General features: G+C 34.9%; 1 protein-coding gene and 3 non-coding genes across 7 annotated transcripts in view; 1 reads left to right on the top strand and 3 right to left on the bottom strand.

Annotated features, from left to right (window-relative positions):
* Positions 1-25986, bottom strand: part of LOC135832992 (uncharacterized) — a 50964-nt gene that overhangs the window by 22150 nt on the left and 2828 nt on the right. For all 4 annotated transcript variants that reach the window (XM_065346566.1, XM_065346564.1, XM_065346565.1 and 1 more), the window contains exon 2: positions 19497-19592. In XM_065346566.1, the coding sequence (XP_065202638.1) occupies positions 19497-19592 (96 nt within the window). The remainder of the gene's footprint in view (positions 1-19496; positions 19593-25986) is intronic.
* Positions 20185-20374, bottom strand: LOC135833515 (U2 spliceosomal RNA). Its single transcript, XR_010556483.1, has one exon. It is a non-coding gene; the product is annotated as a U2 spliceosomal RNA (small nuclear RNA).
* LOC135833513 (U2 spliceosomal RNA) lies at positions 21525-21714 on the bottom strand. The gene has a single exon (XR_010556481.1). It is a non-coding gene; the product is annotated as a U2 spliceosomal RNA (small nuclear RNA).
* Positions 23285-23474, top strand: LOC135833514 (U2 spliceosomal RNA). Its single transcript, XR_010556482.1, has one exon. It is a non-coding gene; the product is annotated as a U2 spliceosomal RNA (small nuclear RNA).

The raw sequence follows: 25986 nt of genomic DNA, 5'->3' as shown, positions 1-25986 counted from the left end.
TCCCCGTTTTTCTAAATTACACCACTTCTCCAAACTTTGGAATATTTTTTATGGCTATTCAGAAACATTATTATTAGGGCTAGGATTTTTAAGCGCTATCAAACACGTTTTAAGCGCTATAAAAAAGCATTAAAAATGTAAGAAAAAAGCAAAAAAAAGCGCTATCAAATCCGACCATGTTACATATCAAAATTAAGGTTTTTTCAAACCCAGCAAGATACCTCCCTTAAATATATGTACAACATGAACCAAAACGAACAAAAAGAAGAAAATGAAAAAAAGAGGAAAAAACTGAAACTAAAAATTAGAAAAAAATGAAATAAAATAAAAATTGAAAAATGAAAACTGAATCTGTTATTTTTCAGTTTTTTCTCCCTTGTTTTTTTAAACTGATCTTTTTTCAAAAATTATTTATTTTTTTTCAAAAATGTGCAAAAGTTGATAAATTTTTGTATTTTGGGAACTAATTTCTTCAATTTTACCAATTTTTTACCAAAAAAAGCGCTAACAACGAAAAAAAGCCCCAAAAAAGCAAAATTTCCGCCTTTTTGGCCCAAAATAAGCATTTTAAAGCATTTACACCCAAAAAAAGCAAAAAAAAGCACTATCAACTTTCACCATTAGCCTCAGAATGGAATGAAACGCAAAGAAAATATATTTATGCCGTATAGGGTGTTGCTACAAAAAAAAAGCATTATCATAAAAATCCTAGCCCTAATTATTATGGTATTATGTATAGCCCAGATAGTAGGTAAAGGTAATGTATTTATCGTCATTCAACAATCAACATTCAACATCAATATACCATAACATAGTCCACTTCATCGTACCAAGAATTTGGTCGAACACGATTTCAATTCGAGCGATTAAATGGGTCGAACCGCGTGTACATCGAATGCGATAATACTATAAATCCTAAACAAAAGAAACACTCACTAGTACAGATACCGGTGCAGATGCCGGTGGTTTTGAACTTGAGAACAAATGGACCGCATCGTTCGCGATTCGTTTGCTACGACTAATAAGCGCGAATAGGCAGATACCTATTCTTTATGAGATATTTGAAAACCTTTCGTTATTAGAACAATGATTATTATTCGCCAGTTGCCGAAGATTCTATTTCAACGGAATATATTTAATCGTCTTTGTAACCGACGTCATATTCAGTGGCGTAGCCAAGGGCGAAGGGGGCCATGGCCGGTCCCTCCCTTGCGAGCGAAAATTTGAAAGAAAACGTGCAAAAATGGACGTTTTTTTGTTGTTGGGCCCATAATCACCACACATCACGTAGGTTTCCAGAAAATTACTCCTCATTTAGATTTTTCATACCTAAAAATCTGGTTTTGCCCCATCCTTGAGAAAATCCTCGCTACGCCACTGGTCATATTTTTTTGCATCTAAAAATTTTAGAAAATGTTTCGAAAATTTTCTACAATTTGAAAAGAAAATCTAAAATGTTGAAAAATCCAGTCAAAATTTCAGCTGTTATAGGTATGGGATATTTATTAATTTTGGAAAATTTGTATAATACGAAAAAAATCAAAATTTTGCCAAACTGACCAAGAAAGCTAAAATTTAGTATGTACTTTTATCTTTGGATTTTGATATACACTCCGCCCCCAACGATTGGAAACGGTTCGAGCCATTTTGAGTAGCTCTTATTGAGCCTTTGGTTTTTTGAAAGTTGGAATTTTCACAAAATTTTATCCAAACATATTGTCTTTTTCAAAGAGCACGGGCACATATTTAATTATTCAAATTTTTTAATCATTAAATCCCTGGAGAAATTTGAGGATTCGAACTTGCAAACATCAATTTTGAGAAAATTATTTTTTATGCAATCGGACAATTGGACTAATTACAAGCATTCTAAATATCTGAGATTTCCAAAATACGACTGGAGGCTCCAAAACCGTATGAACCACCTTCAATCTACTTGGCATGTTGAAATTAGGGGACTAGGCGAATTTAAGCTTTTCCTCTTCGTTGGGTAAAATTTTATAGAAATTCCTCTTTCAAAAATCTAATAGTCGTCCCAGAACTGCTCAAAATAATTTGAAGCAGATTTTAATCGATTTGAGAGAGGGGGCTCGAAAACAGGAAGCACATCAAATTCTTTCTAAGTACTTAGGTCAATTAGATGAAATTTTTATTTTTCACTTTACCCAAAAATTGAGCTCCAAAAAAGAAAGAGTGAAGTATTCAAAATTCTGAAAAATTCAATACTGATGTCTGAATATAATATAGATTTTGAAAGGTGCTGGTTTTGACTTTAATACTAAATTTGAAAAAGTCAGCACTATAATTTGAACCAATTTCACTCCCAGAACACAAATCTGGTCAGAAAAACAAGCTTTTATTAACGATATCTTTTTAGGGCAAATGAGGAATTTCGAATTTTCGATCCCCAGCTTTTCAATCGCTGCGTAAAAAGGTTAAAATAAACCGATATAGAGCAGATTTCGAGTTCAGTAAGTAAATACTGCGAGAAAAAGCAGTGACTTTTCAACGCTGAAATTATTCGAGAATTTTCTCGTCGATATTACTCTCGCACATTTGCCATCAACGTAATCAAATTAGAATTCACAATCGACAAAAGCTATAATAATATCAAAAAGTACACGCTCATCAAAAAGCATTACCACGAATCCATCAGCTATACGAGTACGAGTACGCTACATATTATCTCGAAGTACAATCGTATTACATATATCTGATCTAACCCGCATAATATGTTGATATGTGCATTATCTGGTCTTCTCGTGTCTCATTTTCATCGTCGTCGTATACATATGAAACACGTAGGTACCGAGAATAATGATCTGATGAGCCAAACAACGAAGGGCGTAGGGGGCACGGGGGAGGAGGTAAACGTTGAACAGCGTGTACGAATCTACGAGACTTAACAACATTATAATTCCGAGAATACATTTCGATAAAAATTCTTTGCCCCATTGATGAATATCGAGAAGAGAAGAAACATTCTCTAGCGTGTTATACGGGTCGTTGTAATCCTCACGCACGACCGTCGAATTAAAAATAGAATCACACTCGCACACATACGTATATTTTTTCATAAATACGTATTGTACTCGCGTAAAAATAGTCTACATAAATCCACCTCTCTGCCTATATGGAAAATATTAAATTATCTAAACCTTGAAAAAAAAGGCTCGATTTTTAACGCGCATCGCCGTGAAATATTTTTCCATTATGAATGCCAACAATGAAAGTGAAAAAAAATGAGAAAAAGGTAGATACCCGGTGGGCGTAAACGATAGAAAATATCGAAAACTTTTCACCTCGTGGGAGATACCTATAGCCGAGCCTACAAGATGAAATTCAATGATAAACATGGAATAATTCTCATTCCGTTAGTTTTACTCGTGCTTTTACACAATATTCTCTCGACGACGTCATCTCGCTCATCTCATATCTTTATCGAGCGCTGCTTCAGCAGCAACAACAACGACGACAACAATTCAACCATCTCGTGGCGATGAAAAAAGCCACAGCACAGAATACAATACGTAGGAAGGTAGGGTACATCTCTGGGCGAAAAATTCCGCGCTCGTAAAATCTTAAAAATTAGGTCAAATAGGTGCGAAAATAGACGAACCCGTTGGTAAATATAACTCGTAAACATACGTGGGTAGGGGAGAAACACAGAGAGAGGGAGGGGTGTGAAGAAAATTTTTTTCAACTTTCAAGGGACCGCGTATGCAATAACGCGAAATCTGCGTCACCTAAATCCGGCTGTTTCAAGCAGGGGATTAGCTACGGGGCTGTTGATAAATTAATACTTATTTACACGAAGTGACGATGTAAAAAGGCGATTATGATTTCAATTAATTTAGTCGTTAGTAGACGACGACGCGATATTGCGGCGAAAAGGCTCGAATCGAGACGTTAAATTCTCCAATATCGTAAAATTTCCGGCCTCTTTCACCCTCCGCAGGCGTGGTATTTACCCTACGTTGAAATCGTAAATTTCCTGCGTGCTCTAGAGTCGATCGAAGCGTTGAGTAAGAACGAATAACGCGCTTGTTTTAGTAATTAAAAGCAAAACTCGCCCCATTTTGATAGTTTTTCAGCGCAAATACAATGGAAGGACCGGTACCGAACCAAAAGAACTTTGAAATGAAGGACGTCAGCGTAAATATAATTTTCTCGACTTTAATTACCATCATATTGATCGATTATCACCTCCTGCTCCTTCACGGGTTGCTTTTAGTGCGAAATAAACCGCAGATTCATTTTCTACGCCATCGAAAACCTATATTTCAACACCTCACACGACCATGTTCAGAAAATACAAAATGGAGTCCCTGAACAGGGGATGGAGTTTCGGGAAGAGGGGGTACAAATTTAAAATAGATCAAAAAATTTGATATCGGTGAATTCTGCTTCAAAATTGACTGATTTTCAAAAGAAAATATTGTTTTGATGAAAATTCCTAGTTTAAGACTCGATTAGAATTTTGTACTGCAACCCCCATTCCCCTCACCCCCAAATTTGATGAGTTTTTCAGATGAAATCAACATTATCGTGTTGGGTATCGATTGTTAGGTTTTCAAGGACGCAGAATACGAATATGAGGTTATTTTTGACCAATCTGTCATCCAGAGCTTTCTACTGCCATTCCGAAGACGAAATTAATAATTCAACACCGCTTTAGCTCACCAAAAGCGCTCCAATTTTCGAAATTCTCGCTTTTAAATTCTATCGAGCAATATCGAATTAGCTTTTCACATGTAAACTGAATATTTCAAGCACACTCGAATATTCTCGATTGGATATTCATCATTTTAGCCTGTTATAAAATAGCATTTGTGCGGTTTAGCAGGCATTAGCGTATATCATTCATCTATATTATTTCAATTTCAATTCATTATCGAACAAAAGATGGAATATAAATAATCAAATTACGCGTATTATTATACGAATTACGAGTTCATTATTATAATACATATGTACCATGAATAGTTTAAACGCGATGGTGGCATAATGAAATCATAATTCGACCCTTCGAAGTATGTTATATGGTCATGTCGTCCTTCCGTAAGCCGCGTACGAGCCCGCCGTCCACACTCTACGGTCGACCTGGCAAAAGGCAAAATTGTATAATTTTAAAACCTCTAACCGTGAAAATAGCCAACGAACACGAAACTCGTGTAGGCGATTCGCATCATCATCAGCATCATCGCATCGGTGTGCTTATTGCAGTAAAAATCGATATCTGTAACCTAACCAGAGATGGACTAAAAACTTTAAAAACACGAATGGCGACATTACGGCGGCATGAATAACATATTGGCCGGACGGGCAGCGAATTTACTTTATATCGTAAAAATGTTAATCGATCATGGTGGTTGGTTCTCTCGTTTGCGCGTGCAATGCAATTGCATACGTTTAAAGAAATCGTGTGCATAGGTCTTATGGGTGTGTAGATAATTAACGCAGTCGAGCGCAGAAGAGTTTGCAAAGGTAGGGTTGGTCTGGCTCTTTCACTGTCATTATCATTGCGATCAACACATTCTGTAAATCGCGTGCGGTGTATTGTTGTACCTACTCAAGTTTTCTTTAGCTGGGCACAGGTATAAACGTGTAAAATGTATAATTTCTTCTGTATTTATATAGTACAGACGACTGCTGTGAAATTTTCAATTTTTGTAATGGCTTTTCAAAAGACCACGAGACTATATTTTTGGGATCAGATAAATTGAGAAATCGGTTCGAGAGTTTCTCGCGATGACTCAAAAGAAAAAAAATCTCCCAAATATCGATTAACGTCTTCGTCCATTGTTTATAAAAATTTAAAAAAATCTTTAAAAATTGACAAAAGTTACACTACGAAAAAACGGGATAGTCTGTTGAAATTTGAAAAATGGAAGTATTGTCAGGTTTTTCTGCGGGAATTTATGGGCGAAAATTGCCAATTTTTTTACTACCCTTATTTAAAAGTTATTTTCTGACGATCCCCCTCCCTTCATTTTTCAATTTCTTTTGGCACATTCAGAGTTCCATCATTTTTGAACACCGCTGACATTACGATCAAAGTTTTACCATTACATAATTTCTTCTCAAATACCTACTTGGAATATTCTTTTTCTTACATTTTTGAGAGGTGTTCTGGAGCCTCCAGCACATTTTACGATTTTCTAGTTTTGGAATGATTATTATAAAAATGGCTAAAATGAAGCACAGCACCTCAGGCCACTTTTTAAGAAATTTTCACTAGGTGGGCAAGAGACAGTGGCATAGCCAGGGGGAGGGATAAAGGGGGCCATTGCCCCCACTCGCGAGTAAAAATTTGAAATAAAACATGCAAAAATGGCCTTTTTATCATTTTTGGGACCTAATTTTTCAAAAAGTGTTCGCTCTCGCTCTACTCGAGCAGGAATTTTACCACTGTTTTTATAAAATCATTACACACCATGAAAGATTTTCAGAAAATTACCTCTAAAATCCAGCTGTTGTTCTGTTCAGATAAAAATGAAAAATTTGCGTTTTCCATAAGCATTGAGTATTATGAGTATTTCTAGAATTTTTCTGCTTTTCGCATTACAAATTTGTTTTGGAAAATTTGTAATTTGAAAAGCAGAACAGTAACAATTTTAATAAAAGAATTCAGATTGTCTAATCTCAACATTTTTCAAATTGAACCATAGATTTTTTGAAATTCTAATTGTGCAGAAGAGCACCAAAGCTTTGGAAAATTCGTAGTTCGATAAGTAGAACAACATCATTTTTAATTAAGAATGAGCCGAACTCGATCCAAAGTGTCACAAAAATGGCAAATTGGAGCAAAAATGTGCTACTTTTCATTTTGGCTCTTTTCATGACAAGTTTTTAAAAAAATTAAAAACCCACTGGGTACTTCCAAACGGTTTGAACCCGCCACTGCGATCGATTCCAAAAGTGAAAAGTGAGTTATAAAATTTATCGAGGTCAATTGGGACATCTCTCTTATGCTCCTCGCAAAAACTCACAATTTCGATCAAAATTCAAGAAAATAAAAAACATGTGAAATAATTCAAAAGCAGCAGCTCATTGACTGTTATTACGTAATTTGAAGGCACTGGATTTAAATGTTGGCTATTTTTTGGATTCGACCAGTTTTTTTTTTTTAGAATTTTCCAGAACGGACTTTAAGTTTTCAACGCAACATTTCAAAAGGAAATTTTACCTATTCAAGTTCAGAAAATAAATTGGACACGATTTCTAAAAAAAAAAAAAAAACATTAGGGAAATGGTGGCATAATTAGAGGACAAGGAATGGGTATTCTTCAACTTTTACCACCTTTCTTGACTTTTTTTGAATTCTCACAAAGGAACCTCTGGAGGTGAACGCCTCCAATTTGAACGAGACCTCGATTTTTAGAAAGCGCATGGTCTGAAACCCCCATAACAAAAATTCAGCTCCCCAACTTGATTTTTTGATTTCGAGCGAATTTTTGGAAATTGTAATCCCGAAACATATGTATTAACTTCTTCTGACTAAATTTAACCATTTCTGGCCATTTTGAAGCCTCCAGCGCGATTTCGGGCGATTTCTCCAAAATTTTAAAAGTTTTACCGATTGCGTGGAAAGCAATTTGGGCAGCTAAAAATCATTTATCCACATTCAAGCCAATTTCCAGGCCAACACCTCAAGTGAGTATTTTTACTCACGGATAAACAAAAAATTCAAAAAATCAAAACTTCTCTTTTCGTAGGGAAATTCTCAAAATTTGTACGAATGACTGTATCTCGTTTAAAACCAACCCCAACCCAAATTTCGCAAATTTTGAGCCATTTTAAAGCTTCTAACACGATTTTCAATATCTTCAAAAACCTAGAAAATCAATTTGGGCAACTGAAAATCGAGTTATATGCTTCAAGAGATAATTTTCACAACTGTAATTTAATACTGCTATTTTTGGATCCATTTTCAAATCCTCAATTCTACAAAACTTCACTTTTTCCTTCTCTCAAAAAAACACTCAAGTTTTCAGCTAAAAGTAAATACCATTTAATCAAATTGAAGTAAAAACACGTAGTTTCTCTAATTCGAGCACCATCTCAGCATTTACACAGAAAAATTTCCACAAAAACTCTCCTACTCGTATTTCGCACCACAATTGTCATTTTACAAGCGTTTACGAAATTACACACCAGCTGTTCTTTCACCGAGTACATTTGTAAAATCGTTTACATACAAAGGTTTTTAAAGTCGAGCGGAAACAACATGATACATACATCTCTAGTACCAGTACGAAGGGATTTTTCACATACCAAAGGCAAAAATATCTTTTAGTACTTTTTTGAAACAATATGGAATGTTTCAAGTGTACCAACAACACATCGGTGTACGAGTATAATAATAATAATAGGAATACGGTGGTTGGTGCTTGTAACGGAAATACGAGTACAAATCCACGATTTACATGATGTTCGTCGGAACGTGTAATTTTCTTCTCGCTTATATGCCATCATCGAAGCTTCATTAATTTCCCAAACATTGAAACATGCTTGCTAGGTACCTAGCTAGTAGCTACCTACATTGTAAATGTATACGTAATCATTTCAACAAAACACATGCTCGTTTCCTTCACACGCATCGTAATAAAGTATAATTACTCTACTTATAGCTTTTCATACAGACAAATAGATCATCGAGGGAAAAAGTAGGTAGGTAGACGAATAAGTATTGGAATACGCGACCGAAAAATAGACACAAAAATTCCCCCATTTCCGTAAGTAAACAGTAAACACCTCGCATGTGTGCCATTTTTGTGATAAAACCAGCGCCAACGTATAGTCTACTATTTTTCGACAAAACTTCACAAATTTACATACCGATAACGATTTATTACTCTGCGTAATGAGTATGCGTACGGTGTACAAACGATACTTTCATTACACAGCTGTATGCTAAGATTAATCAAATACGAGTACTTTTAGCTCGTTACCGAAAAAAAAGTCAATTTGTTCTCTGCGTATACGGTTGAATTCGATTAAACACATTTTTATACGCATACCTTTCGTTCACCTAATTATTAAAAAAAAAAAAAAAAACAATTTGGAAGCAAAAAAAAATCGATAGCGAAATCCAAATATTCCCACGTACAGGTAATCACTTTTCATATACAGCTCATACCGTCAAGCCAAGTGTAGCACCAACGAACGTGCAATATCGTGTCTCAATCAATCTACTCTTCGTTTCGAGTGGTTGAGCCGTAATCAAACACTCGTTTGTAGTGTTTTTTTTTGTTGAAGAGTTGGCCTTCGTAAACCCTGGACATTCGTTCGATAGCTTAATAAGTATTTGTATTTTAAAATTACAAAAATATTTCACCGACGACCAAGTACTTAGCTAAGGTAGGTATTTTTACACCATTAAACAAGCGAACAGAACAGATTACAAACGAGATGCCATTTATAACAGCGAAAAAAAAAACACCTAAAATTGGTACTTCATTCGTGCCTATTTTTTTCCTTGGTTTTTCGTTAACCCTCGACGTAGTCATGCACGAATGACTGAACGTCGGAAAATATTTACTCGCTAGCTGGTTCATCAATTCTTGAGTAAATATTGGCGTGTTTAGGTGTATAAAAAAATGCCGCGACTGAAATTATACCTACCTATGGATGCATACGCGGAGTTGAACGCAAACATGGTAAACGACCTAAAAAGGAGGGCCGATTTTATCGTCGAATATGTACATAAATATATACGTAGAAATCGACGAATACCCGAAAATAATATTTACACACGACGAGAAACAGAACACGTTTCAGGTAATAGTTGATTTCCGTACAGCAAAACATGCCTTGCCTATCATCACTCACTCTTTTACAGATTTCTGATCGAAAATCCGCGGATTTCGTTTGTTTGTTTTTCAAACATAAAATATCGATATTACAAGGTTTATTTGAAGCCCCCCCCCCCCCAAGAAAAGAGAAGAGAGTTCGAAATCTAGTACCAACCGCACTATTCTTCTACCTCAAACTAGATTGAAGAAAAAAAACTGAAATTGTTCAAGTTGTAATAATTTTAATGGGTTAACCAACCAACTTTTTTACAGATTGAGTTTAATGCAAAAATAACCTCAGATTCGTTTTCTACGCCTTCGAAAACCTATATTTTGACACCTCACACGACCAAGTTTGGAAAATAATAATTTGAGCCCCTGTTGGGGGGGGGGGGGTTCAAGGTAAGTTTCAAAATTGGAAAATTTTTCACCAAAATTTACTATTTTTTCTGAGTTAAAGATTGTTTCGATGAAAATTTTTGGTTTATGACTCGAATAGAGTTTTTTGGTCAGACTCCCATTACCCCTCATCCCCAAATTTGGGTGTTTTTCAGATGAAACCCACATTTTCGAGTAGGGTATCGATTGTTAGGTTTTCAAGGACGCAGAACACGAATCCGGGGTTAGTTTTGACCTATCTGTCATCCGCAGTCTTATACTGGTATTTTAAACACCAGAACTGTTTTCAAAAAGCGAGAAACTTGAAATTAATTTCCAAAATGACTAGAAAGACACAATAAAATAGTCAATCAGGACTCCCCAGCCTCACTTAATCCATTAGAAAACTAACCACAGATTCGTTTTTCAAGTCCTTGAAAATCTGTAAATTTCGACATCTCACACAATCACATGCACATTAAAAATTATTAATTTTAGGTCTGGAGGGTGGATGAGTTTCAAGGGGAAGGGGGAGCCTATGTAGAAATTGAATGATTTTTGAGGGAGAAAGTGTTTCGACGATAATTTATAACTTTTGACAATTTTTTTTCAACCCCATGTCCTTTTAAGTCCCAAATTTTAGCGTTTAGTACCCATTATTACATTTAGAGGGACGCTGAATATGAACATGAACTAATTTGAAGAAATTTTCAATCTTTATCCTTCTACTGTAACCCATAACAATACGCGATTCTCGCTTGGTCTCCAATCGCTTACGTCAATCACAAAATTAACCTCAGATTCATTTTCTACGCCCTCGAAAACCTATAAATCGATACCTCACACGGCTAGATTCCGCAGACATTCATTCAAGCCCTTCACAGGGGAGGAGGGTCACAGAAAGCTCCAAATTTGAAAAAACAAAAATCCAAAAAATTCAACATCATCATAAATTGTATTAAAATTGACAGATTTTTGATTAAAAGCATCAACTTGATAAAAATTTTTGACTTCTGGCTCCAATGACCCTTTTTGACTCCCCCCCCCCAAATTTTGGGTCCAATTTACATAAAATCAATATTATCGAGTGACATATCGATTGTTACGTTTTCGAGCACGCTGAAACCGAATCCGGTGTCATTTTAGACCTATCTCGCATCTACGTGTGACTTTTACTACGCATATCCAAAGTTTCACTTCAAAACCTCTTGTAATTGATTAGTTGCCGTTGTTTTGGTAAAATCCACCTATAAACCTAGTGACTTACAACAATACTTTCAAATTTATCTGAAAAATTTACCGTAAAAAACGTCCTTGAGGCGTGTTTTAAAGGTGATAACCCCTTATACGAGTATATCGTTATTCTATCCATAGAGATAAGCATTTCAGTGGGCTACGACGACGTTGCTCGGTATATTTACGCGATGCTTTCTACATAATAAAAACAATGAAGAGCAGTAAAACATTTTTATTTAGAAATGCACTTACTAATACGTTGAACGCGAGCCAAAAACCAATTCCACATATTAACTCGGCGTTGTTAGGATAACAAAACAACATTCAACATTTACAGTACGGTACGATACAAGCCAGAACGGCAGTCGTAGTCGTTGCATCCCGGTTTATTCGCCGATTTGTCATTGATCTTGGTTGGGTGTAAGAAGGCTGACTGACGGAGGACGATTACGAGATTACACTATGTATACATTTTTATAGTAGTATGAGAGAGCGAGTGAGAAAAAAATTCTCCAATGTGTACACATATAAATTATTTATACAACGTAATTCGGCTAATTTTAGATGCCGCCACCGAGACAGCATTTATTACCCGGAGGTAGAATTTTTTTTTCATTTTGAAGCGACATAATGAGGTAACTGTTGTTGAATCACGATGCTGACAATATATTTATTTCCCACGTTCGAATTCGACTCGGCAGTCACAGAGTCGGTGCAACGTACGAATATATTGTTATAGCCTCGCTCATTGGTTCGTCTATTATACGATGAATCCGAATCGCGTAATACTCATTCAAATAGAGAATTAATAAGGGTAATTAATTTTTTATACGCTACGTCACAGCGACCAACCGACCGTCATCGTGTCATTTGCAATATCCCAGTCCCTGTTGTATGTATGATTATAAACAGCGAAAGAGAGAGTGAGTGGCAGTGTTGGCGTCCCGTAACGGTAACTGTAACGAAAAACGAAAATAACGAAATTTTTTTCGTTACAGGTAACGGAACTGTAACGAAAACGTTATTTTAATCAGGTGATGTTGTGTAACTGAAACGTAACGTAACGATATTTTTCTGAAAGTAACGTAACAAAAAACGGAAAAATTTTGTTACCTTTTTCGTTATTTTTTTAGTTACAAATTACAAAACAAACCCTTAAAAAACTCTGATTTGTGTAGCTCTAGCTATGAAAATTTGAAGTGAAGTCAAAAAAAATGACTAAAATGAGTTTTCAGTGTTTTCATTTGTCTGATTTTGAGTGCTGTAACGCTATATTTTTCGTTACACTGGTATTTGAACCTTCTTGTAACGTTATTTTCGTTATTTTTGTCACATTTTTTCCGCCACAAATGCATTTTACATCAAAATATACGTTGAAAAAACACTTCTGTAACAAAAAAATTGTAACGGAAATAACGAAAATAACGTAACGAAAAAATGTAAATACAGGTGTAACGAAAAATACTGTTACAGCAACTTTTTCGTTACAAAATACCATAACGAAAAACGTAACTAAAAAAATATAAATTTTGTAACGTAACGAAATAACGGAACGAAAAAAAATATCGTTATGGCCAACACTGGTGAGTGGGAGAGTGAAATGAATGAGAGAAGAAAAACACAACCAAGTTCGTATTATTCGTACCACCATCGACGTTGTGTTCTATATTTTATCTTTTGGCTAAAAAAAAAGAGAACCGATTGCACACGTAAATACGAGTAAGTGGGAGTGTGTGAGAGTCGAAGGTAAACGCGCACGTGGTAATAATCACGCGAACAAGCGAGGTATAAAATTTAAATTTTTATTACCCTTACGAGCACACAGCTCAATCTAATTAAGGTCTGCTGTCTGCACAATGACAATATTCAAAAACGAATTTACTCCAAACCGTGGAAAAAATACAATTAAACATGCACGTCATTCATTACGGCTTCGGCTTATACCTCGATTACTTGTATTATTACGCAGCTTAGCCATCATAATAACGGATAATGCTGCTATTTCAGTTGTTATTGCTGGTTTTCCATTCTCGACAGAATATATATGCTAAATATATGTACCTAAGCCAGGGAATCAGCGTATCCTTGAAAGGGAGCTTTTTTCCAAGACCTAACCGGTTATGTAATTATTTCGTATGATTGCAGAGTGACATGACGTATTCTAGGAATAAGCGGTAATAAATTACTCGTACGAAAAAAAGTAACAAAAAAAGGCAAAAACAGGGTACACAGATTTAGCTTTTTTCACAAAAATTTCTCAACATGAAAATATACTTCTGACACAAATACGTTTTTTTTTCATGAAAAATTTTGACAGGTTTCATTCAGGACGAAAAAAATCGTTCTCCCCAATCAATGAATTTATTTCTAAAATATTAATCTTTCCTGGGGGGGGGGGAAGGTCGTCTGCATTTTTTCAGAAAATTGGAGGAGAGTCGATAAAAAGTTGTTGGGGGACCTCAAAAGACTACAGGAAAAACTTTGGATCCCTGGAACGAACCACCACTTTTCTATGGGGGGTTTCAAATTTAAAAATTTACCTAAAAAATCTAAAAAAAATGTTTTGAATTTTTGAATTTTTTTTTTTTTTGGTGATTTTGCTCATACGACATCAACTAGGAAGCAAGAAACCAGTTTTCAATTTTTTTCACCCTCTCAGGGGTTTTGCATGACTTGAATAATTTTACGATTTTCAACCGATACATAATATTCAAAAGCTGTACTAAATACCTACCCTAAAAAAGGGGGGAAATTTCAAAACTGGCGTTCTCGCTTCCAACTGGTAGAAAAAAATGTTCAAGTCAAGGGTAACAAATTTTTCCTGCAGTCTTTCGAGTTTTCTCACAACCTTTTATCGAATTCCCCATCCCATTTTCCAGAAAAAGTCGAAGATGACTCTCATCACATTTTCTCTCTTCTTTCAATAAAATCCAGTTCTTGAGATACCTCCATTTCCATCATCACAGAGCTGGAGCAGAGAAGACTTGGAAAGAGATTTTGCAACGAGGAGTCTAGAAGGGTGGATTCTCAGAGTTGCAGCTGCCCAATCACACATTTTGACATTTTAGAGCCTTTTTTTGGTGGAAAAAAATTAGCCCCAAGAAACACACTTTTCTCACTCATGTTGAAAGTTGTCCTTAAAAAACTACCCTAACTGGAACATAACCTAAAAGTACCCAATTGTTCATTTTAAAATTTGGAGCTTCGTTTTTGAAAAGATTGAGCCCTGGATAAATACCATTATTCTCATTTAAGCCAAAATTGGGCCTCTGAATACGATTGCAATTCAAACGACTCTTAGAAATATAATATGTATATGTTTCTTCTAAATAAGAACCGATCATTGGATTTTTTCTCATAAACTTATAAAATTTTTGGACTATTCTGAGATATTTCTACCCTTATAGGACTCTTAATTTTTCGTATGAGCAGCTGAAATTTTCTGAGGAGCTCCCTTGAAGATCCCTGCGCTCCATTTTCACGCACTCCCGTCCCTCTAGCTCCTCACTGAGTTATTTTCTGAAGCAACAAAAAATACCTAAAATAATGTTTCTCGATCAATATGCCATATGTATTTTCCCTCCCCCTCTCACACCTTTCAATGAGTCCATTTCTGAATCAAAATAACTCGAAAACCAAACCGAAATTCGTCTAGTTTTTTTTGCCTGAATCAATACTTCACGTATTTTTACTTTCTTAAAAACCACATCAACCCCACAAGCATTTTTTTCAATTCATATTTTATGAACTTTACGTATTACTTACACCTGATAAAAAAATGAGAAAGTATCGTGACAGCTCAAAGTTCACAATGTACAAATTACCTGAAAACCATCACAAAAGTTTTATCCTAAATTCTGAAACAATTTTGCCCTAAACAAATCATCAAATTGAACGGCCTTGACCTAGAAAAATGTTCACGCGCTTCGACAAAAATTCGAGTGTTTTTTTTCGACCACTTTTTCACCATACAACCCGTCACTGTCTCTCTCTCTCTGTAGCCGACGACGTTCAAATAAAAATCAACAAGTTGACGTTTTCATCGAGTTAACTGAAGAAAAACTGAGATACGAATTTCCGACACAGATGAAAAGATGAAAAATACAAAACAAATACCCAGGCCGGGCATAGCGTGAAGAAAACATCAGTAAACAGACGAGTCAATATTACACCATTAAATTTCGCTCTTTACTCGTACCAACTCAATTTTCAATTTATACCCAAATTCGAGCAAAATAACAAGATCATGAGAGAGTGAAAAACGATAAAAATACATATTCAACGGTACACTCGACACTACTCGAGAGACGAAACTTTCCCTAAAGGACGAAGAGCTTATAGTACTCTTATTTCAGCTGTTCTAAATCGCTGCCCTATATATTTTTTTCTCGTCCCTGTGCGATCCACTATGGTACGTACTAAATTCACCTTTTCGAAAAACGCGCACAGGGAGTATACTATAAGGAAACTCCTACCAAGGTCACCGTAGTCTAATTTTTCTCGGCAATTGCGCGCGACTGCCGCAGCTGACGCCGTAATAGACGTATACGTATTCTAGCGTCTTGAGCGAGTATTGGCGCTAACACAATACAATAGAACGAGTCTGATCCGCCATCCACCCACCTCGCCGGGAATAAAGTTCGACTTTTTGACATTTTTTGGCTCGAAGTATCACACTCTAGCTACGTCTCTCCGGCTCCGCGTATTCTCTCTCTATCCATATTTCGCTCATTTACTTAGAATGATAAACCTCGTAGCACCGAATAGTGGGGATCGGGGACGAAGAGTAGTTAGGTACTTGATAATGATTTTTGCGCCGAGTCAATGTCAAAACCGCTTTCCTCGCTGCTTCTCCCTTGATCATACTTTGATATAAAATTCTCGTATTACCGAGCTACGCGTACATACATAGTGTATCTATACAGTAAACAGGTACAAAAGCGATGCTTTTTGCCGCTTCATTAGAGCGTGAAAAATCGAAACAAGCTGTGCAAAGGTGTCTTTTGAAAATAAACAAGCTGGTGATGAAGTATGGACGCAAATCGATACGACACGTTACGTGAATTTACGCATTTGTGAAAAGGTAAAGGATCGTGTAGACATCTGAGTGACATTTTCAAAATTAACAGTGACGTTATTAACTTCCTTTGGCGATGAAACGTAACCAAAATTTTCCATTCTGTTTTCAAATCCAAAGACCCCTAGTTACTCTGATTAATTTTCCCCGAAAAAATTGAAAAAAATGTGTACAGTTTTGGGGTACTTTATCATAAGTTAAGTTCTTATCACAAGGAAGATATCCCGTAAAAAAATTTTGAAACGAACAAAGAAATCAGTTTTTTCAAAAAATAGTAAAAATCATCAAAAATGGTTGAGGTTCAACATATAAAATTTTAATGACTTTTTCTACCTTATGTAGACCAGAAATTAAGATGTACGGTCTATTTTGGAAATTTTTAGGATTTTCCCCCAATTTTAAGAAATATGCATTTTTAATCAAGTCTCAGAAAAATTTTCTGGTCTAAGTACATAACAAAAAAAAAAAAAAAAAAAATGATTGAGGCCAATTTTGGTATTTTGTGCAATTACCTACAAATAAAGTTAATTTTTGTCTTTTTTTGAAAAATTGATGGCTCCAGCGCGATCGGAAGATATTAATCGATCATGAATGATCTTTTTTTCATTTTAATATGCTCTCCAAGAATCATCTTTTCCTCGGCATTGGAACTCGCAAAACTTGTTTTCGTCATTTTCGGTCCTGTAACTTCCTTCAAAATTGATAATTTTTTCATTGACTAATTTTAAATTCACTAGCAATTTTATAGGCGATTGTGATTAGTCCAAAAACACAAATACTGAACGAGATGAAAAACACAATCCTGATGAAGACGACCCAAAGGAAATAGAATTCCAATCCGGGAGCAAAAAATGGGGAAAAATCAGAATTTTACCAAATTGACCTAGAAATACTGAAATGAGAATGATCCCCCATTTTCGAACCTGGAGCCACTGACAGATTTCTGAAAGTAGAAATTTTCACAAAATTTTACGCAATGAATTTCAAAAGCTAAAATTTATTTCATACCCTAATTTTAAACATGCTTAGGTAATTGAAAATGGTTTCAAGTCGTTTTGGAGCCTCCAGCAAATTTTTGGAAATTCCAGTTATCAAAAAAAAAAAAACGTTCTAAATTTGTCCAATTCAACTTTAGCACGCACAAACGCACTTGGAGCTTGATAGTGACCTATTTGATCGATTACACGTCATTTTTCCTAAATCTTTTTTGCCATTTCGAAACCCCGTACGCATAGTTTTTCAAGATTGAAAAATATACGTTTCCTGAACCCACCGAGAACCGATTTTGAGAAAGTTACGTGTAAGTAATTGTTTAAAAGTTGATCTGTGCAGTTTTTATGACACGTTTTGAAAATCTGGAATTTCCAACTTATGGCTGGAGGCTCCAGAAAAGCTTGAAACCTACTCCAATCGACTGAGCACGTTAAAATAAGCATACAAAGTAAAATTCAACTCTCCAACTTGATTGGGTTCAATTTTATGGAAATTTTAACCTTCAAAAATCTGCTAGAGATGCCAGAACTACTCAAAATGGCTCTAAACCGTTTTCAATCGATTCAAGGGGTCGAAAATAAGGAGGATGCCAAATTTCAGCGTTCTAGGTTAATTTAGTAAAATTTTGATTTTCCTCGTTCTTTTTTACCCAAAATTTTGATTTTCAAAAATTCACCAAAAATCGAAAAATGCACTTCATCGGTATTTGAAATTATTTTGGCTGTAATCTTTAGAACGCTGTTTCGATTCAGCTCAATCCAGTTTATAAATTTTTCAGTTTGTTGGAATTACTATATCCCTTATCCCTCATCAGTACTTACTCTCGAGAAAATGAACCCAAAAAAAGAGGAGGGAATGAAAAAAAGTCAAACCATCAAAAACAGTCATACGAATACCTACTGAATTATAGTTTTTCAAATACGCTGATTTTTATTCTGTTTGGCCCCAAAATCAAAATTGGACCCTTCACAAACATCAGCATTTTGAAAAAACACTAATTGTTTTCAGATATGTTGATTCTCATTCTGATAATTATTCATCTCACGTCAGACCCCCCCCCCTCCCCCTTCCAATAAATGAGGCTCAACATTTTGAAACATGCATTTTGTGTATCAGAATCTAACCCTTCTGGGAGAGCTTTGTTTCAATACCTTCTCATAGGATCTGCACAGAGAGAAAAATACTACTCATCACATGATGTGAACTTTTCCTGCATCTGAAGTACATACAATACTATGTACCTACATAGTCTTATTTTCTATGGGAAAATCGCACAAAAGAGCACGCAAATCGCAAATAAAAATGGGTTACGCTATCATCGACCTACAATAGAGATAGACGAACGTAATACCTACATACGATGGACTGGCCAAAGAGGACGTAATAATTCGCAAAAAATTAGATACTATTTTGTCATCAGCATCGACTGCCGGCTCTCTCCACCCATCCCATCTCCAGTGGTAACACTGCTTATGGCGAAACAACGCGTTATTACCGGTTACGATTACGACGAGTGCACAGCCGCGAGCGGGAACCGGTTCAAACGCGGTAATTATCATTAGCCGACTGATAATGAGCCATTTATGCACAGCACCCGCGCCATAAATCATATTTTTAAGTATGATTTATACGCGCCAGTCAATCCACCGCTATTCTCTCCAACTCCAAGTTCTGTACGCGACACTCGACACGACGATGCGATTTTCTCACCGAAAAAAAAAAAGTGAAAACGCGGAAATATTCGATCGAAGTGAAATTACCTCGTGTAATTTTATATACAAGTACCTTCGCGTCTCTTGGTCTTTTTCGCGTATCAGCTCTTCTCGTATGCGACAATTACGACGTATGTAAATTTAATTATAGCAGCCGAAGCGCTAGGATAATGCAATGAACCTGGGTGATTTTGAAATTCGGTCGTGTGACGTACGGGACTTTTAACAAAACGTCGGGATGAGAATGAGATGAAGAATTATGAATTGAGGAAGAAGAAATGAGAAGAGCTCATGGGTACTTACCACGTCGTCGTTGGGTGCGCATTCACAAAATATATTATTCAAAGAAGGCGGGTGCGTTTCCGGTAACATTCTAATCAGCTCGACTCCAACTCCGTGCTGTAAAAAATGAAAAGCGAGCCGCATTAATAATGTACCTACCTACAAGAAGAACAGTAAAAAAAAGTCATGCTCGTTGCGACGCCGCCGACGTGTAATTTATTATCGAACGAATAAAGTAACTACATGTATTGAAAAGGAAAATGAGACTATAACGTGGGAGAACGAAACACTTGCACGTAATATGTATGAAAAAAGTAAAATGTTATTTCGAATTCGGTGCAAAAGGGTAGGTTCAGGAGAAGGTAGTCGAATAGGCTCCTGGCGGATATTCAAACAGAACAGTGGCCCAAAATAGAAGACCAATCAGATGAGAAGAAATTTTTAAACACTACCAATGCCAACAAATCTTTCAGGGGCTGTATAATCCTAAAAACCACCATAAACATCGAATCGAATCAGATTTCAATCACTATTACTAGCCTCTGCACATTCAAAAATTAAATTTGAACGGTCGACCCTTGAATGAGGATTTGTGTGGCGATCTGTGGCGATCTATCAAAACTTTCCATGTGAGAGGCATCCCGAATGCTTGAAGGAAAGAAGACTTCTTTCACAATGAACCATTAAGAATTAGGGGTTGAGTCAGTATTAATGATGAGCCGATCCCGGTTGTTAGTGCAGCACCGGGTCGACTCGTGGCGGAAGAGGAGCAAGCCCCTGCTTTTACCGAGTTCCAAAAATTAGTTCAACATACTGGTACCCGGAGGTACATATCAGATGTTAAGCTGATAAGAACAGATACTACACTTTGATCTTAGCTCATTGAGCCGAGAAGCGATGCTAATACAATGCAAACATTTTCCCTATATACTATTCGGCGCAACATTTCATCTGCGAGTAGTATAAAACCTCACTATCAACACCATGATGACGTAAACAGATAACCAACAGCATGAAACATTCAAACAAATATTAATTAAATTACTCAAAAACTTGAATTTATAAAATTCTACTCGTAAAACGCTTTTTTTGAAAACTTCAAATCAATGTGGAAGGGGTCCAAAATGTAGAGGCCAGTCTTCGACTTGAAAAAAAAGTTGGATGGAAACTGCAGGACAAATTCTGGATTCCTGACTTGAACACTCACTTTTTTACTGGGGTTTGAATTTTAAAATTTGCATTAAAAATTTTAAAAAAATCATTTGGTTGTTTATGTAATTTGATTATATTTACTACTTACTTAGAAGCAAGAAAAACAGTTTTTGAAATTTTTTCACTTTTTCAAAAAAGTTCATTTTTCGGAACTTTCAAATTGGTCCAAATTGTATTATTTTTGTAAATGAAACCTCTGGAAAAATAAAAACAATTGAAAACCAGCTTTTTTTCACTTTCAAGTGGGTGTACTCAATTATTATTTCCAAAAAAATTCAAAAAAACTTTTTTTTGGTTGAATGCAAAATTTTTAGTTTTGAAACCTTGATAGCAAATTGATGGTTTAAGTCAGGGATCCAAAAAATTTTTCTGCAGTATTCTGACGTGTCCTTTAACTTTTTATCAAATCTCTCATCCAATTTTCCAAAATAGGTGAAAGATGCCCAATACCTTTTCTACCACTGGTAATTTTTCAGAATTTCTCAAAGTTTATAGTATATGAATTAGGTCTTAGATCCCCCGGAAGGTTACCAAGTGTCAGGGGTTCCTGAAATGGTTCAATCTAATTTATTAAATGAAAATTTATCGATAAAATACATAAAAATTGACGAATTCGATTCAAACTCAAGTTGATAGTGAGGTTTGGCATCTTTGATGAAAATTTTTTTTGATCTACCCGGTAGAAAAGTGAGAGTTCCAGTCAGGGATCCAAGAATTGTCATTGACCGGTCGTATAGACTACTTCAAAATTTTCCACGTGAGAGGAATCCCGATTACTTGAAGGAAAGAAGACTTCTTTCACAAAGAAACGTCGAGAATTAGGGGTTGAGTTAGTATTAATGATGAGCCAATCCCGGTTGTTAGTGCAGCACCGGGTCGACTCGTGGCGGAAGAGGAGCAAGCCCCTGCTTCTACCGAGTTTCAAAAATTAGTTTAACATTCCGGTACCCGGAGGTACATATCAGATGTTAAGCTGATAAGAACAGATACTACACTTTGATCTTAGCTCATTGAGCCGAGAAGCGATGCTAATACAATGAAAACATTTTCCCTATATACTATTCGGCGCAACATTTCATCTGCGAGTAGTATAAAACCCCACTATCATCACCATGACCTAAACCGATAACCAACAGCGTGAAAAATTCAAACAAATATTAATTAGATTACACGAAAACTTGCATTTATAAAATTCTAAAACGGTTTTTTTTTAAAACTTCAAATCAATGTGGAACGGAGCCCAAAATGTAAAAAAAACCACAATTTTTTTTTACATTTTTTACTGCATTGTCCCTTTAGACCTTAGGGTGGGCAGTCTTTGAATTGAAAAACAAATTGGAAGGGGATTCGATAAAAAGATGAGGAAGGACCTCATAAGACTGCAGGACAAATTTTGGATCCCTGACTGGAACTCTCACTTTTCTACTAAGGGTGTAACCCGCTTAGAACATGCAAGTCGAAAACGCTACAACAGTAACTTAAAAAAATTATGTTTTAGACACACAAGTACAACTTGAAATTTCTCCTTTCACGAATCCCATTTCAGAACGCATTTTCCCGCCTGAAGTGGTAAATTTAGATCAAAAAAAATTTTCATCAAAGACGCAAAACCACACTACTTATCAACTAGAGTTTGGATGAAATTCGTCAATTTTTACGTGTTTTATTAATAAATTTTCATTTAATAAATTAGATTGCACCATTTCAGGAACCCTTGACAATTGGTATCCCTTCCTGGGGACCTGATTCATACACTATAAACTTTGAGAAATTCTGAAAAATTACCAGTGGTAGAAAAGATAGGCTATATTTCATTTATTTTGGAAAATTGGAAGAGAGATTCGATAAAACGTTAAGGGACATGCCATAATACTGCAAAAAAATTTTGGATCCCTAACTTGAACCATAAAATTTGCTACAAGGTTTCAAATCATAAAATTTTGCATTCAACATTTGACCAAAAAAAATAATTTTTTCAAAATTTTTTTGGAGATAATCGATTACACCCACTTGAAAGTGAAAAAAAAACAGGTTTTCAATTAATTTTATTTTTCCAGAGGTTTCATTTACAAAAATAATACAGTTTGGACCAATTTGAAAGTTCCGAAAAATAACTTTTTAAAAAAGTGAAAAAATTTCAAAAACTGTTTTTCTTATTTCTAAGTAGGTAGTGAATGTATGTATAATCAAATTACATAACAAATCAAATGATTTAAAAAAAATTTTTAATGCAAATTTTAAAATTCAAGCCCCCGGTAGAAAAGTGAGTGTTCAAGTCAGGAATCCAGAATTTGTCCTGCAGTCTTTTGAGGTCCTTCTTCAACTTTTTATCGAATCCCCATCCAATTTTTTTTTAAGACGCAGACTGGCCTCTACATTTTGGACTCCATTCCACATTGATTTGAAGTTTTCAAAAAAAGCTTTCTAGAATTTTATAAATTCGAGTTTTTGTGTAATCTAATTAATACTTATTTGTATGAATTTTTCATGCTGTTGGTTATCGGTTTACGTCATGGTGATAGTAGTGAGGTTTTAATACTCGCAGATGAAATGTTCCGCCAAATAGTATATAGGGAACATGTTTGCATTGTATTGACATCGCTTCTCGGCTCAATGAGCTAAGATCAAAGTGTAGTATCTGTTCTTATCAGCTTAACATCTGATATGTACCTCCGGGTACCAGTATGTTAAACTAATTTTTGAAACTCGGTAGAAGCAGGGGCTTGCTCCTCTTCCGCCTCGAGTCGACCCGGTACTGCACCAATATCCGGGACCGGCTCATCATAATCACAAATCAATTCAAATCTGCCTCAACAGCTCAACTTTTGACTGATGTAAAAGTCGAATGTGTCCAAAGTGAAGAAGTTTTCAGATGTTTCAGACAGATCAGTGACCAATAACGGATTACCATAAATCATCATTCAGGGGATGTAGAATAGAATACACCATCATAAAAATGTGGATTGGTCATGCCTTAAATTCAATTTTTGGATGTGCAAAGGCTCGTGATGATCTAAAAATCTATGGCTTATTTCATTTATGACCTAGCAAATTAACTCATGCCTCATGGTGGTGTTCTGACCTCTGAAGCGTCCATAGGATTTATTGGGGTTACAATTTTTGAAAAATGTTATTTAAAAACCTGTATATGTAATACGTATGTACATTGCATAATTTATGCAAAATTAATTTCATAAATTTATTATGTACGTTGGGAAAAAATCTTGAAAGTAGTGAAAGCACATAAGTACGTAGGTAATTTTTTCGAAATAACATTTCTGTCTAAAAAACAAAGGCAAATAAACAAAAACCCACACAAATGAAATTCATTCGTACGAAAAATATTGTTGTTGTGTTTTCAGTAACAAATCTCGTTTTCTTTTTCCCCAATACTCGTTGATAAAATATTCACCAACTCGTAGGTACATTTTTTCAAGTATTTGCTGAAGTCTGAAGTTGACATTCATCAAATTCGAGTGTAGTTTTTACGATAATATTTTCAATTCCAAAAACTGTATAATTTTTCTATAAAAAAATAAATCTTATCATTTCGTAATGAAATTGTTTTCAAAAGAAAAGAAATTATACGTAAATCAATTATTCAGTTGAAAAAAAACCTTCATACATGATGATTCATGTTCGATTCAAATCAACCTAATTCATCAAATCTTATCAAAATACATATAAAAAAAATTATCGCGGGTAATTCGTTGGTTATGATGAGTCAACTCAACAATGGGTTTCATTTAATGCAAAAAATACATTCAATGCGGTAAACAATGATTTAGTGAAATGAAATGTTGATATCATTAAAATTCCATGCAATTGACTCGAAAAATTCCAAAAGTGACTTTGAAAGTTCTGAAAGATCTAATTGAAAACAAAACAAGTAATTTTTAAAAAGTTTCAAGTTGAAAAATTATGAAGTTTTTTTAAACAAATGCCAAAAAGAAACTTGAAAAATCTGAACGTTGATTTAAAAATTCTAAAAATCAAATTGAAAACCCCAAATAACTTTCAAAAAATTTCAAAACGACTTTTCAAATAATTCAGAAAGTGATTCCAAGGATACGAAAAATTAAAGTTAAAAGGAACTCTAAAAAATTACTTTTGAAAAAAATACCAAATTTCAAAAAATTGATTGTGAAAATCCCAGAAACGATTTTCAAAATTCTAAAAACCGTATTGAAAATCTCAAAAGTGACTTCAAAAATTCGTATTCTGAACAATAGATGTAGGTAATTGAAAATCTCAGCGGATCAGTGGCACACAAATTTTGGACGGACCTTCCACTCCAAAAAACATAAGTATCCAAGTCAATTCTCAAGTCTACAGAAAATGATTTGAAAAAGTCTAAAATTTGACTTGAAAAATCCGAAAAAGCAACTTGGAAAATGATAATTTTTAAAAAAATGTCTTCAAAAATTCAAAAATTGTACTGAAATTCCCCTCAAAAAATTTTTAAATAACTAAAAAAATTCAAAAAATGACTTGAAAACTCTCAAAAGTGACCTCCATAAATTTTAAACAGACCACTTAGCTAAAAAAAACACATATGTCAACTTCAAAAAAAATCCAAAAGGGGATTCAGAAAACCCAAAAAATTGACAAAAAAGACTTAGAAAATTCTAAAATTTGACTAGAAAACTTATTGTTAGCTAAAAATTCTTCAAAATGAAAAAAAGGTTAATCAAAAAATCAAATTTAAAAAATCTAACAAAAATCAGAAAAGCAGGCATCGTACCCAAATTTTTCTTTAAAAAAGTGACTTTAGTGACTTTCATCAGTGAAAAAAGTGACCAATTTTTTTTTAATTCCAGCGTTCAGGAGAGCAAAAAATCGAAAAACAAAAGCAAAAAAACGTTCAATATCTCACCTAAAAACTATTACTTTATTCTCCAGTCTGGCCCCACCGGAAAATCCGTTTTTTTAAATGTAAGAACGAGTATAAGGTTACCTACTTAGCTCATTTTTTCATTTTTAAAATTTTAGAATTTGAATGATGTTTTTTTGAAGGAAGTTGATTTTGAAAATGAAAAAAAGACAGGCCTAATCGAAGGCGAAAGCTCTTGAAAATTTGTATTTTGAGAGGCATAAAAACGATGTTTTTTGGCTTTAGCCTTTAGTACTTGATTTTAAAAAAAATAAATTTTCATTTTTATTTGGAAAAAGAAAAGAAAACAAGCCCGAGCGAAGCGAGGGCAGAAGCTTTCGAAAATTGATGTTTCGAAAAGTAAAAATTTGTGTTTTTAATATTCTGAAATTGTTTAATAAAGAAAATTCGCATAAAACCCTTTCG

The sequence above is a fragment of the Planococcus citri genome, chromosome 1, assembly GCF_950023065.1.
Source record: "Planococcus citri chromosome 1, ihPlaCitr1.1, whole genome shotgun sequence".
Taxonomy (NCBI): Eukaryota; Metazoa; Arthropoda; class Insecta; order Hemiptera; family Pseudococcidae; genus Planococcus; species Planococcus citri.
The sequence above is the reverse complement of the archived record's forward strand: the minus strand, read 5'-3'. Positions and strand labels throughout refer to the sequence as shown.